This window comes from Castanea sativa, chromosome 3 (assembly GCF_040712315.1).
Source record: "Castanea sativa cultivar Marrone di Chiusa Pesio chromosome 3, ASM4071231v1".
NCBI classification, from domain to species: domain Eukaryota; kingdom Viridiplantae; phylum Streptophyta; class Magnoliopsida; order Fagales; family Fagaceae; genus Castanea; species Castanea sativa.
Window position 1 is genome coordinate 35,326,310 of NC_134015.1, and position 14,188 is coordinate 35,340,497.

The window sequence follows — 14,188 nt, forward strand, 5'->3', positions numbered from 1 at the left end:
TAAATGACTAGTCACTAATCCGTACGATGCATGAGATAGTTAAATAAAAATTAAAAGTATTTATTTTGCTTAAAGGTCAATGACTTGACTTTAAAAAATGTATAACTTGAAAATGAATGAAATTTAGTAATTTTTTGTTCAATATAATGGTTTAGAAAAATTATTTTTCTTTCATATCATCAGTTCTACATAACACATCCCGGCGTAAACTATTTTATGGTGATGACTTCACAAAATACTCAATTGCAATTATATCTAATATCTATCACAATCTAATATATGTTATCCTGATAGTAGATCTACAAACTGCATTCTCATATCCTTAAAAACTTGCCACATCATTATTATTATATATATGTAAGCGCACAATTGCACCTGGACCCAAAGACAATCACAGGCTCAGGCCCAATGAGCCTTAAACAATAAAATTTGTAGAGTGTGGGCTTGAAACCTAGGTTAGAAATACTGGGAACTTGTTAGCAGGCTTTTATAAGCAAACACAAGTAAATAACGAACGATAATGACAAATGGATCTCCTCGGACTCGAGCCGAGGACTACTTCTTTATTATTTCTCTTTCTTCCTTTAAGATTACAAGTTCTTAATTTCTTTTTTAGTTTTCCGATCCCCCCTTTTCTTTGGCCTTTTACCCCCCTTTTATACTTCCTTCCCTGATACTTTTTGAACTGTGACTAGAAGTTTCCACCTCACTGTTCAGGGGTCACCTCCCCATTAATGCGGCCAGGGAGGTAGGTGCAGAGCCTTTAATGCGGAGGTGGCAGCCTTTATTCTTGATATTTTCTTTAATACTGGTGCATCTAGAAGATTCAGGATGTCCCCTTTTAACCACTGGTCTCTCCAGAGTTGTGCTTTGACCTTCATAATGAAACTTTGAATTCTCTAGGGCTTTTCCGAGGAGAATCTCGTCCTCGGCTGTATCCTCAGACCCTCGGCGTATGGGCCGACTCATAGAGTTTAACCCTGGAGCAGGTCGGCCCTCCATGTTACAGCCCAAAGGCCCATATGCCCGTTTGGGCCCTTTTACTCCCCACAATATATATATAATATAAAACTAAAGTTTTTGACTTTTTGTGAGACTTACGTTATAATTAGGATTAAAAAAATAATTATAATTTTTTTAATTAGACCTCACGTTAGAATTAAAAAAAAAAGGACTCACTTTAGGTTTCAAAAAAAAGAAAGACTCACATAAAAAAAAAAGATTAAGGAAAAAAAAGAGACACTTTTGTTAGGACTCTTTTCCCCCTCAAATTTTCTGGAATTTGGTGCTATAAAATTGAAGGAATTAAGTTAAATTAAAAAATAAAAATAAAAAATGCTGATGTGGAAAGTTGTGGAGAGGTTAACCAAAAGTCAAAGGTTTTGGTTTTATATATATACTAGTTGCTAACTTGTGCGATGTACGGAAATGGCTACTAGATGAGTTTCAAGAAAAAATCATTATTTTTTAGTTGGAGTAGTAAACAAAAATGCATGAAATTAAAAAAATGATATTGAAAGAAATATCACAAAATTTTATTACTTAGGCTGAAGAAAGTAATTTTGTTTTATTTATTAGTTTTTTGTGGGCAAGAATAAGGATAGAATGTTGCATCTCTAGTCTAGTTTGTGTTGTATATATAGGTATATATATAAGATAGGTTAAAATATATATGCCAAAATGTGCCTGATGATACCAAAAACTCACCAATAAGCTACACGCACTCTCAAATCGAAGCAACACCTACAAAACGAAAAGCGAAGACCTAACCGAGAGCACCGGTGTGGTGCCGGCCAAAAATCCTCCGAAGGCCAAATTAGAACTTTTCACAACCCTTAAGTGCCAGAGTTGAGTCAATAATGCGTACCTTGATTTTTGAGGGTTTTAAGGTATTTATAGTAGTGTAGGGTTTTAACCTCCGTGCCTTGTTCATGAAGTCCTTTCCTTATAGAATTAGAACTCTTTCCTTTTAGAATTAGAACTCTTTCCTTTTACACACCTCCCAGAATTCTTTTCCTTGTAGGAGTCCCTTGATCGAGGCTTAAACGTGTGACGCAAGGATTCTTCTTATGCACGTTTTCGTGGAGACCAAGCAAAGCCACACCAGACTTTACCGTAAAGTGAAAACCCTATTTTGGAATTAGTGGAACAAATGACTACTGTGCTGTATCTATCCGTCCACTGTGGATCCGAGCTCCTTGGCTGTTGACTATCAATTCGTCACCCCCGTGTCGTCACATCCAGCCACGTGGACCCGTCGTGTTCATTTTTATTCCTCTTCAGTGCCTATTAAAAGTTCATAACCCTTCAAATTTGATATGCTAAAAGATGTCAATTGAAAGGGCATAACCTTTCATATTTGATATACCAAAAGGTGCATATTGAATGAAAATGTGCTTATTGACAAAAATTGTGTCTATTGAATGAAAAAGTGTCTGTTGACCAAAAAGATGCTTATTGAAGGGTCATAATCCTTTAGGTATAAATAATGGTTCATATTTATTTGGTAGCTTCTTCTCAAATTGGGTATATATACCAAATTATGGGCCAAAATCTTATTCAACTCTAAAATTTTCCACATGTACAAAATTGTGGAAGATACTTTTCTCTCTTATCTTTATTAATCTGACACATTCTTAGCATACAGATGAATTTTTTTTCCAAATGGCCTTAAATATCAAACATTTTTATTAGTTGTCAAGTTTCAAAACAATGTTGGAAACTAACATCTCAAGTTTTTAAAACTCGAGATCCGGTTAGAACTCGAGTTTTAAAAACTATTTTTGGTGTTTGTCATACCCTTACGTAGACAACTTTTTCACATGGACCAAATTTAGCCACATAGAAATCAAGTGTATAAGACTCGAAATCTGCACGCTATACACCCTCAGCCACTTTCAAACGCCTCACTCAAATACTCTCAATCTCTCAGTCTCTAAAACACTCTCTCAAAGTTCAAAAACTCTCACTCAAACACCTAAATCACTCACCCTCAACCCTCAAACGCTCTCCTTTTTCCTCACAATAATCACTCACCCTCGACCCTCAAACGCTCTCCTCTTTCCTCACGATCCCCTCACCCATACCTTCAAAATCCCTTTTGCCCCTACCAACGGAAGTTCAGATTTTTTCCAAGTTTGAAGGTATGTTTTCTCATTTGTATGTTCATTTATAGAGAAATGAGGAATATTTTGTGATGTGGTAAAGGTACTTTTTCTTATAAAAATTTGAGCTTTTTAAATAATTATTCCATCTGGGTTTCTTTTTTTTCCCTACAAAATTTGGCCTTTTTTTGGTTTATTTTGTGAGATTGTAGCTTTTGATATTAGGAATCTGTACTGGAATTAATGATTGTTTCCTACATTTTTAGCCAGCCAGTTTCAATTTTTTTTTTTCATTTTTGAAAATCTTTCCTTTTTCTTTTATTCAATTTGTTCTTTTTTGTAATAAATTTTGTAATTTTTAGCTGAGATATTGTTGTAATGTATTTAAAAATTTCATATATAATTAAAAGAACAAGTATCATTGAATTTAAGTTTGTTTGTAATTTTGAGGATCTTTGTAGCTACAGTGGTGGATTTGTGTAAAGACCTTATTTGTTCATTAAAGATGACAACATTTCACATAATTTGCAAATCTGGGTTTGCAAGCATTCATATTCAGGTTTAAATAAGAATCCATTAAGGAATGTGATGATTTTAATACGTAAAGTTTGCATTTTTTTGTGTAATTTTATTGATATTGCAGCCTGCATATTTACAAACATTACGTGCTAAATTAATTTCCATCTAGATTTGTATAATTAGGTATTAGAAGAAGAAATTGGACAAAAGGGACAAATCCTTAGATTCATTGTGAAGAAGATTCGGGTTTTATTTGTTTGGCATGTGTCACTTATTATTGTCTTGACCTGAAATTAATGGAAGATAGTAGAAGTCTGTTTCATCTCAACTTTTGAGGATATAGTGGTATAGACAACAATTTGAATTTGGATTTGTATTATTTAAAGTTATTTATATCTCCCACTTTCCAAGATTTGCTGGGCAGTGGGATCTTGTTAGGACCAAAAATTATGGAGAAGGGAATTTGCAACTCAAATAAATTTAATAATGAAATTTTTGTGAGTCATGATGCTCACACATGGTGCATGCCAAACCTCTTGTTAGTTAATAGACTAATTTGGTGGGCCTTTTTGCAAATGTTGGGCTGGGCTGCCTCCTGCTATACTAGGCCCAAAATTTTTTAGATCAGGGAGTTAGGACCGGTCCAATAGCAACCCTCCTTGGTCCGACTTGTGCGCAAACCATGCCCTCTATTTGTCAAGATTTTTATCACATGCCCATGGCAAACAGAGCTGTTATAATAACCACGGCAAACAGATACAATAAAGACAATAATATAGATTCTTTTACTATTTAGACAAGAGTAAATAATGGGCTTTGATATGGAATACTCGTTTTATGAAACAACCACAAAGGATAAGCACAGAACAAGTAGTAATAAGCTTATTAAAAGAAAATGCCAGTTTGCCGTGTCAAGTTATGTCGTTGGGTATAAGTCAAGAAGGGAGCCACCTCCTCAACGAGAATAATCTCTCCAGGGAAGAAATTAACTACTTTGAGGGAGCGGGCCTAAATGACTTGTACTCAGAGAGGTCTTTTGTCGTTAACAGAGAACATGGGTCAGAGAGGGAGTGAGGGAATCAACCTATTTGGTGCGTGCCTGCTGCTCTGTTCTCTCCGTTTTTAGTTTTCTTCCTATTCTCTCTCTAATTCGTTCCTTCCTTTCTCTTCGTTTTATCTTTCGATATCTTCTTTAGCTATGGTGATTCTCTTCCTAGAGAATGCTATTGCCATCCTCCTCTCTTGTACACTGTAAGGGCTCCTTATATAATGTCTGTCGCGGCTGGCATTTACCATTTTAGCCCTTAACCGTCTTTGTCTAGTGTGGACGTCGTTGTCGATCATTACTGATTGGTCAGTCGCCCAGCCAGTGCCACTTATCTGCGCTGACCACGCCACTCCGCCTCACCAGAAAAAGAAGACTATTTTGTTTGTTTGCTTGTCGTGACATTCTTACCTGCCACGGTGTAAGTACTCTCTTCCTCTCCATCCCTCATGGCATGCACCTAATGGTTCCAACTTAGCTTTACTTCTTTTGGGTGATATGTCATCCCAGCAGGACACTGCCTCCAAAAGAGCCTGAACAAGAAACACAAAAATAGGTTTTTCCCCTCCCCACCTCCAGACCATGCCCTCTTACCTCTGACTCATGACCCACCACTTTCTGTATTGGCTAGGTACAAGCTGGTGGTGTTTAGGCCTTTCGCGTGCCTTACTTCCATACTCGTCCAAAATCTGCCTGCTGCTCATGCGCTTGCCGTGGTCTGAAGGTCCGTCTGCCTATTCTTCCGTTTATTCTTGGCTTCTTACAACGTGGGCTACTTTATTGATTTCTCATTCTTTATGGCTTGTTGGGCTTTGCCCGATTATGGGCTTCTCCTCCTTGGTGCAATTCCCCTTGTTCTATTTTTAGCCTTGCCATTACTTCCTGCCAAATCATTCTGCCATGCTTGTTGTGATGTTTACTTGACCCAAGGCTGCTAGGCCTCTTTGGGTTTATTGTTCATCCCTTTTCTGATGGCCCAATAAACTCATTTGGCCTTTTAGTTCGTTACTTGCAGGCTCCCACGTCCCGCTTACTTCCTTTTGGGCATCCTTGGCCCTTTCTAATTTTGTGCTTCCTATGGGCTTTTTACTAACTCCTTGGGCTTCCTTGGCCCAAGTACTTTATACTTCATCATTGGGGCTTTTGGGTTCTTTATTACCTCTTACTTTCTTTACTTACATTGCTTTGGGCTTGCTGTGGCAGCTGTGGCCCATTTTCACCTTCTACATCCATGCAGCCCATGGGTTTGCTACTTCTCTCGTTCCGGGCCCTTTTAGGCCCATTTACTTCTTCAAGGTCCATTTGTTTGCTTTATGGACCCATGATCCATTATTCCTGCTGCTTGGGCTTAATGACTTTTCTATCCCACTTTCTTCTGCCCATGTTGTTGGGCTTCTTCCTCCTGTTGGGTTCTAAAAAAAAATGAGCATCTACACTTAGCCCCCTGAGCATATGAAATCCTCCTGCAGTTCATATGTGAATAAAGACTTTTCTATCCCTTCTGTCTTCTTCTTCTTCTTTTCCTTCGCGGGCTTTTTCGAATAGTGGACCCCAACTCATACATTTTTTTTCCTGCCGTGAACAATGTTGTCTCTTCGAATTTCCTAGTTTAGCAGTTATTCTGAAGCACAACTTCCGCTTCATTAACTCCTTCCCTTATCCGCTAATTGACCCATTGCATCCCTTCATACCACTCTTCATAGCGTTGGTATTTAAGATCGAGTTCCTTCATATTTCGGACACAAACACTCTTTCTCTTCCTTTTTCTTCTCTGTGTCCTTCTTCCCAAACACTACAAATCGTCTTCCCCGACCAACCAATACTCCATAACACCGGCAAAAGGTCAAACCTCTTCTCACTGTAAGGGGAAAGAGGTTGTTGATGATCTTGCTGCGCGTGAAGCGGGCGAAAAAGTCGCCTATTCTGAATCGGACCATTCCGATGAGGAAGGAGAGCGGCGCGATCGCAACAATGAATGTGCCCCCTTTATAGATCCTTGGTATGACGTCCACGGCCACTTCCTAAAGGTTCTTGGTGATTATGCGCCGCCACCGTTGGGCCGTGTGTGGTTCGCCCTTTGCTGGAGTAACCTAGACATTTCTTGGGGTCCATTGGCCTCTTCGATTTTTGATCTTGCCATCCGCCAAGGCACTTCACTCCCCGTACCCATTCAATTCGAATTTGGATCTGGCATGGCTTTAGGTTGGAAGGAGTGAGTAGATAGAGAGTTGTTCGATACGGGCTTTATGGGATTGCTACAACGGGCTGGCGTATTGAAGGCGATTGTTCTATCCCGCCGTTTATCTAACTTTAGAGACTTATTCAACCTCCGCCATTTAGCCCGTCGATGGTGCACCACTACCCACACCTTCTTTCTCTCCTGCGGTGAGATCACCATAACTTTGGAGGATGTGGCGAATCAGTTGCTTCTGCCCATCCTTAGCGACGTCGATCCTGCCACTCTAGAACTTTCTTCGGAGGAAGAGGCCGTGGAAGCCGAATTGAAAAAAAGAATGAGTGGTAACGCCAAGTTGTCATTTTGGATTGGTTCTCCTTCGAAGCTCTCCATCGCTGCTAGCCGTGCGGCCTTCATCACATTCTGGTTCTATAAGTTTGCCTTTGGCTCTTATCCCCACTATGCTGTGAAGTCTTTGTACTTTCGTTTGGCTATTAAGATTTTTGCTGGGTTGAGTCTGCCACTAGCACCCATGTTCTTGGGGCATTTGTATGTCCAGTTAGATATCCTGCGGAGCGATGAGAGTCAAGCAGGTTCCTGTCACATAATCACCACTTCTGTTCTTAGTACCATCCTGTAGCATTTGTTGTATGAGCGTTGCACCAGGCATCTAGCAAAGTGTAAGCCCGTCTGATTTGCCAAGGAGAAGTACAACTCATGTCCAAAGGTCATCACGGACTTCTGTGGCAGGTTTAATTCCAATTTTTCTTTGGCTTTTCGTTGGGCTGGTTTAAAACCGATTGATCATCCTGCTGTTGAATTTTTTTGACAAGGGGGTTGAATTTTCATGGAAGGCATATAGAAATTTAGGTACAAACTATACTTGTGTGTATTCTGTTATGGGTATATTTGTTGATGTTGTTAGCACTACTACCCCATTGACCAGCTTTAAGGAAAGGGGTATCACATACTTAGTAGCCACCAATGCTGGGTGGTTGCCTTTCGTGGCTGATGAAGGTGTTAGATTTGTACATTATCCTGCTAACCAGGTGAGAAGGAAATTTGGGCTGGATCAGGACATTCCTGATGACATCTCTTTTCTCATAGAGTCTCCTACTTCCGTCCGGCCGTTCTTGCAGCATATTGCTTTTGAGTTTTGGAGCCAGTGTTTTATTGCAGTTACCATCCCAAGCTCGCAGAGGGAAGATATTGGTACCGCTGCCATGCACGGGTATTGGCAAGCAGTGATGATTTCATTCGAGAAGGAGCTGTTAGGCAGTCGCGGATTTTCCCTCATTGCTCTTGATGGGCTTGGCGCAGTTGTCTGTGCCAACCCTCGACTACTTTTGCCTTCTGCGTCCGTGTTGGCTTATGCTAGGAAACAAAGTCGTTCTGCCATATTCGAGTGGGTTGAAAAGGAGAGAGGGTGGTACTAGCACGCTAGTGATTATCCCGCGGGCTGGGAGAAGAGGGTGAAGGTGACCAATGTCCACGTGCCCACGAAGAAGAAATCCACCAAGTCCAAGTCTGCGAAAAAGAAGGCAGGTGATGATTCCTCTGAGACTTGGTCGGATATTGTACCTTTTGAAAGTGACCTTCCTCCTATGAGTAACATTGTATTAGAGAGCACTACTCCTCTCTCTGTTCGCACTCGTTCCAGTAAGCGTTCTGCCACAGGCAAGACCAGACCCACCATTCCTCAACCATCTATAGATGCTCCTCTTTCCAACAGGACCCGAGGCAGCAGAAGGAAAACTTCTCCTCCTCAAGCGCCCACCACTACTGAGCAAAAAGTATGTCATCTCTAACTTTTCCTATTTTTTATTATTCTTGTATAGGATTTTTCTTGTGGCTAACCCTATGCTCCTGTTGGCTCGTTTCTTTCTTCTCATCTTTTTTTTTTTTTCACAGTCTACAAGGAGGACTCATCTGCTACTCATCTTACTTCACTCGATGAGCCCGAGTTTGAAGTATGTCTCTTTCTTCTTTTTTTCTTTTCCCCTCTTTTTTTTGTTTTTTTTTTTACACATGTCATTAACCTTCATCCTTGTTTCTCAGGTTGAGCTTGAACCCATCTCTGTGTATCGCCCCACGGCTGAAGAGATTTTTGCCTCCATGGGTACACCTATGGAGGGTTTCTTTGATGGGGCGGATGTGGTGTTCCCTGTTGCGACTTCTGCCACTCATGCTACCCCACAGAAAGTTCCTACCGAGGGGGTTAGTGAGACCATTCTCATTCCTGCCTCGACACCCACTTCCCAAGAAGGGGCTATACTTGCTGTTGCTGTCCAGGCCGAGGCTGTCTCTCCGGTCACACCCCTTATTATCTCCACCAGTGACCCTTTCGCGTCTCTATCCCAGGCCGTGAAGGATGGCTCCTCCTTAGTAGTTATCCCTTCCTTCATTCCTAGTTTTGCCACACATGGTCCTGATGTGGACTTGTCTTTTGAGGAGTTTGAGGATGTTCTTGAGGACCTTGATGATGAACCTACCAAGAAGAAGAGGATTTTCGAATCTGAAGGAGAAGAAGAGGAGGGCTCTGAGCATGAGGCCGAATTCATGGGTATGTTTCTCTTTGTATTGCTGAACTTCTCTTCCCCCTCCCCCCTTTTTTTTGCTATCTCCTCTTTATATATATATATATATATATATATATATATATATATATATATATATTTGTGTTACTCCCCCTGTTGTGGTCTCCCTTTATTTTTCATGTCCCATTTTTTTGATTGCAGAGACCTCTGAAGAGATAGAGGTTGCAGCAGACAAAGATATGCCTACAACCACTTCCCCTGCCACACCTGTAGCACCTATTTCTATCGTTCCCACAGCACCTATTCTTACAGGCCCTGGTGAGTTCCTCTTTTCCTCTTTTCCTCTTTTCTTCCTCACCCATTCTCTATGAATTACAATTTGCTTGCCTCTTGTTTTCTTATTCCACTCTTTACACCTTCTGCCAGGTCCGCTTCCCATCGTTCCTTCTAAGTTTGAGGTGGGTAGTAGTTCTGCCACAGTGCCGGATCCGGCGAGTGAGGCTACAGCCTTCTTTGCCCGCTTCGACCAACACGAGGTCAATGACCTCGATCCTACAGATTTCTAGGGTTTCGGGCCTCCCTATGTCGACTTTCACGGCTTTAGGATACTTGAGGATTGCACTTCTCACCTCGTGGCAATTTACAGCAGCCGCGGCGACTTTATGCAAGGATTTCGATATGGTCATTTTACTAGGGAGCACTTTTTGAAGCTGCTAGGGAGCGTGATGAATGATATTAAGCATAATTTTGTTGACATCGTTTCTACCGAGAGGATCCTGTAGTGGAGGGTCGCGATCCAGGAGCTTATTAGTGTGGGGTTTGCTGTGGAGTTCATCCTGGACCATCTTCGTGAGATTGCTCGTGCCTTTTTTATGAGGAAGGTTCAGCCTGCCATTGATGCCCTTGACACACGCCTTGAAATTTTGAAGAAGGAAGTGGTAGACTTAGAGGGTCGTCGTGAGCGCCTTCTTTCCAGCATTGGTGGTTACAGCCGTTGTGGAGACCAGACCCTTATCTTTGGACTTCGTTGATGATTATGTAGTTCCCTTCCTTTTTTATCTAGTACCTTTTATATTTCCCCTCTTTTTCTTTTTTTCTTTTTTTAGCACTCATTTGGCAAGTTTGCCACAGTTTGGGTTTTTTAACTATAAGATGCTACACTTGGTTACTGTTTCCTTTTTTCTTTTTCTTTTTTTGGCTACTGCTATGGCATAGAATGTTTTATAATGCTTGGTAACTTTCATTGTATATTTCATGAAAGCAGGTTACAATTCTTTGTCTTGTGACATAGTCACTTGAAAATAAAATAAAAGGGAAACATAAGACTCATTAAAAAAAAAAAAAGGAAAGGGTGATTTCGTGACCTCTCGTTCTTCCTCATTCTACGCATAATAACACTTTAGCCACTTCCCATTGATGGGATCCATCAAGTCTTTACCATCCATTTGGGTCACACGGTAATACCCAGTAGGGTGCGCCTCTCTTACCACAAAGGATCCTTCCCATTTTGGTGCAAACTTAGACGGTTCTGCCATGCCTCACCTGATGTAGTCTGCCACCTTCAACACAAGTTGTCCTTCTACGAACACTCTTTCTTTAGTCATCTTGCCGTAGGCTTCTGTCATCCGTTGTCTATATCTGTGGTTGCGCTCCTGAACTTCTTCTCTTTTCTCATCGAGCCCTTCTAAGTCCTCATACCTTTCTGCCGCAAAGACCTCCTTCTCTTTTTCCTTCTCCTTCATTTGCATAACCCGTAAGGAAGGGGTCATTACTTTCGTTAGGCTCATCACTTCTGTTCCGTAGACTAGAGAGAAAGGTGAGAATCCTGTGGCTGACTTCGGTTAATTTCTGTAGGCCCAAAGGGCTTCTGGCAGATGCATTGCCCATCCTCCTGTATACTCTTAACTCATTTTGCTAATGATCTTTATGAGAGTTTTGTTTGTCGCCTCTGCTTGCCCATTTCCTTGTGGGTAGTAAGGTGATGATCGGTGGTGTTTGACCTGGTAGAATTCCAGCATCTTCCTCACTTCGTTGTTGACAAACAGCGTGCCGTTGTCGCTGATAATTCTATTAGGTACCCCGAACCTTACAATTATATTTTCCTTGATGAAGTTCGCCACTACTCCTCCCATGGCTTTGCGAAATGGCACTGCCTCTGCTCATTTTGTGAAATACTCTGTAGCCACCAGGATCCATATGTAGCTACGTGATAGTGGGTTAACTGGCCCTACCAAACAAAGCCCCCAAGTATGGAATGGCCATGGGGTAACCATACTGTGTAGATTCTGTGGGTGGGTGTGAATTAAATTGGCTTGTAATTGACAGTTGTGACAATTTTTTACAAATTCTGCATATCCTTTTCATGGCAGGCCAGTAATAACCCATCTGCAGCAGGCATCTGTATAACTTCCTCCTCCCTTGGTGCTCCCCACATTCTCCCGCGTGCACTTCCTTTATCATACTCTTTGCTTCCTCGGGGCCCAAACAGTGTAGTGGGTCTCCGTCATACCCTTTTTTGAAGAGAACGTCGTTGTGCAGAAAGTAACGTATTGCAAGCCTTTTAAGCTTATATCGCTCGTAATGCTTTTGTGGCAAGATACCTTCTGCTAAATACTAGGTGAACGGTTTTCTCCAGTCTTCACTGATGAACACCGTGTAGCTTTCTTCTCTGTCTACCGCAAGTTGGTAGGTCTCATATCGGACTTGGACTTGGTCTGCGTCTCATCCCATACTTAGCCAATAAAAGCCTACCCTTTAAAGTCTGCGGTAAAGGTTAATCTCTCCGCAGGATCCGCACGTCTTGTCGTGCACTTCCTTCAACTTTCTCTAAGCCTCCTCTTGCCCTACACATCTAGACAAGACTCCACCTAGCATCCTACAGTATAGCTCTCCTCTTACCAGGGCATAATCTTTTAGTACCTTTGATTCTGTAGGCTCTCCTCTTCATCAAGATCTCCCTTATGGGATTCCGCCAATCCTTTTTACACTGTTCTTCCTGGAACCTTTCTTTCAATACTTCGATAATAGATTCTTTCCTTCTGCTGACTTCTATCTTGGTGCTATCCCCTTCGAAGATTATTTGTAAGCCTAACGCGGCCAGCGCATCTACGAACCAGTTTTCGCTCCTCGGAATGTGCTCTATTTCAAAGGTCAAAAACTTTTCCTCCATCTTCTGGGCCATTGCCTTGTATGGGGCTAGACTGGGTTCCTTTAAAGAGAAGCTTCCTTTGGTCTGGTAGACCACTAGGTTCGAATCTCCTATTAGTCTTAAGTGTTTGACCCCCATTTCAAGGGCCGTGTCTAACCTAGTTAGATAGGCTTCATATTCTGCCGTGTTCTTTGAACAGGGGAATTCTAATTTGAATGATAATGTCACAACCTTGTCTTCTTCATGATACATAATTACTCCTACTCCCCCTGATTGGGTGGTAGAAGACCCATCAAATTTCATTACCCACCGTTCTTCGACCTCTTCTGTCACGGCTACTTCTCCTAGGACTTCATCATCTAGCTGGAATTCTTCTTCTCTTGGGAACTGTGCCAACAGATCTGCTATAGCCTGGCTCTTTACCGCCTTTGGTGTTCCTGCTTTCAAATCATACTGTGACAATTGTAGCAACCACTAAGATATTCTGCCAGAAAGAACTAGCTGTTGTAATAAGGCTTTGATGGCGTGGGACTTAGTTATCAGCCATACCTCGTAGGCCAAGAAAAAATGACATAACTTTTGCGACGCATACACGATAGCCAAGCATGTCCTCTCTGCCCTTGGATAACAGGTTTCTACGTCTTTTAGAGCTCGACTGATGTAATAAACTGGTTGTTCCATACCATCTCCATCCTCTTGGGTGACCAACGCGCCTACGATGTACTGGTTAGTGGCAAAGTACAACAATAGTGGCTTCTTGCGGATTGGAGCTTGCATAGTAGGGAGGTTCATCATAATCTGCTGTAGCCTTTTAAAGGCCGCCTGCTGTGCTTCTCCCCATTCAAAGTTTTGCCCATTTTTGAGCAGTTTCCCGAAAGCAGAGGTAATGGATGCCAATCCGGGGATGAATCTTCGGATATATGAGACCTTCCCCAAAAAGCTTTTCAATTCCTTTACTGTGCCTGGAGGCTTCATAGTCGCTATGGCTGTAGCTTTGGCCGGGTCTATGTCTATTCCTCTGTTGTGAACCAGGAAACCCAAGAATTTCCCTGAAGACACTCTGGATGCGCACTTGAGAGGGTTCATTCTTAGCTTGAAAGTTCTACATCTTTCAAATACCTTTCTCAACACTTGGACATGTTCTTCTTGCTTCTTTGATTTTACCACTATGTCATCCACATAGTCTTTTAATTCTCGATGCATTATGTCATGAAATATAGTCGTCATTGTTCGTTGATAAGTTGAACCTGCATTCTTTCACCCAAATGGCATTACTGTATGGTAAAAGTTGCCAATAGGTGTTCTAAAAGCAGTTTTCTCTGTGTCCTTTGGCACCATTCTAATATGATTGTACCCACTGAATCCGTCCATGAAGGAAAACGTGGCACTTCCTGCCGTAGAATCTATCAATAAGTCCATGTTTGGCAGTGAGAATTCGTCTTTCGGGCAGACCTTGTTGAGATTTCTGAAATCTACGCAACATCTTATCTGCCCGTTCTTCTTCTTTACTGGCACTATGTTGGACAACTAGCGTGAGTGTTGGATGGGTTTGATGAATCCTGCGGCTAACAGCTTCTGTACCTCCTTGACTATCTGTCCTTCTATTTCGGTGTGGAATATTCTGGCAAGCTGGGCAACTAGCTTGGCCTCTGGATCCAC

At 41.7% G+C, this 14,188-nt stretch overlaps 1 protein-coding gene across 1 annotated transcript; it reads right to left on the reverse strand.

Annotated features, from left to right (window-relative positions):
- Nucleotides 1–11,282: 11,282 nt before the first annotated feature.
- Nucleotides 11,283–13,756, reverse strand: LOC142628861 (uncharacterized). The gene is made up of 3 exons (XM_075802897.1): nt 13,079–13,756; nt 12,301–12,982; nt 11,283–11,536 (listed from the first exon to the last, which is right to left on the reverse strand). The coding sequence occupies exons 1-3, from the start codon at nt 13,754–13,756 to the stop codon at nt 11,283–11,285; spliced, it is 1,614 nt and encodes a 537-aa protein (XP_075659012.1).
- Nucleotides 13,757–14,188: the final 432 nt, after the last annotated feature.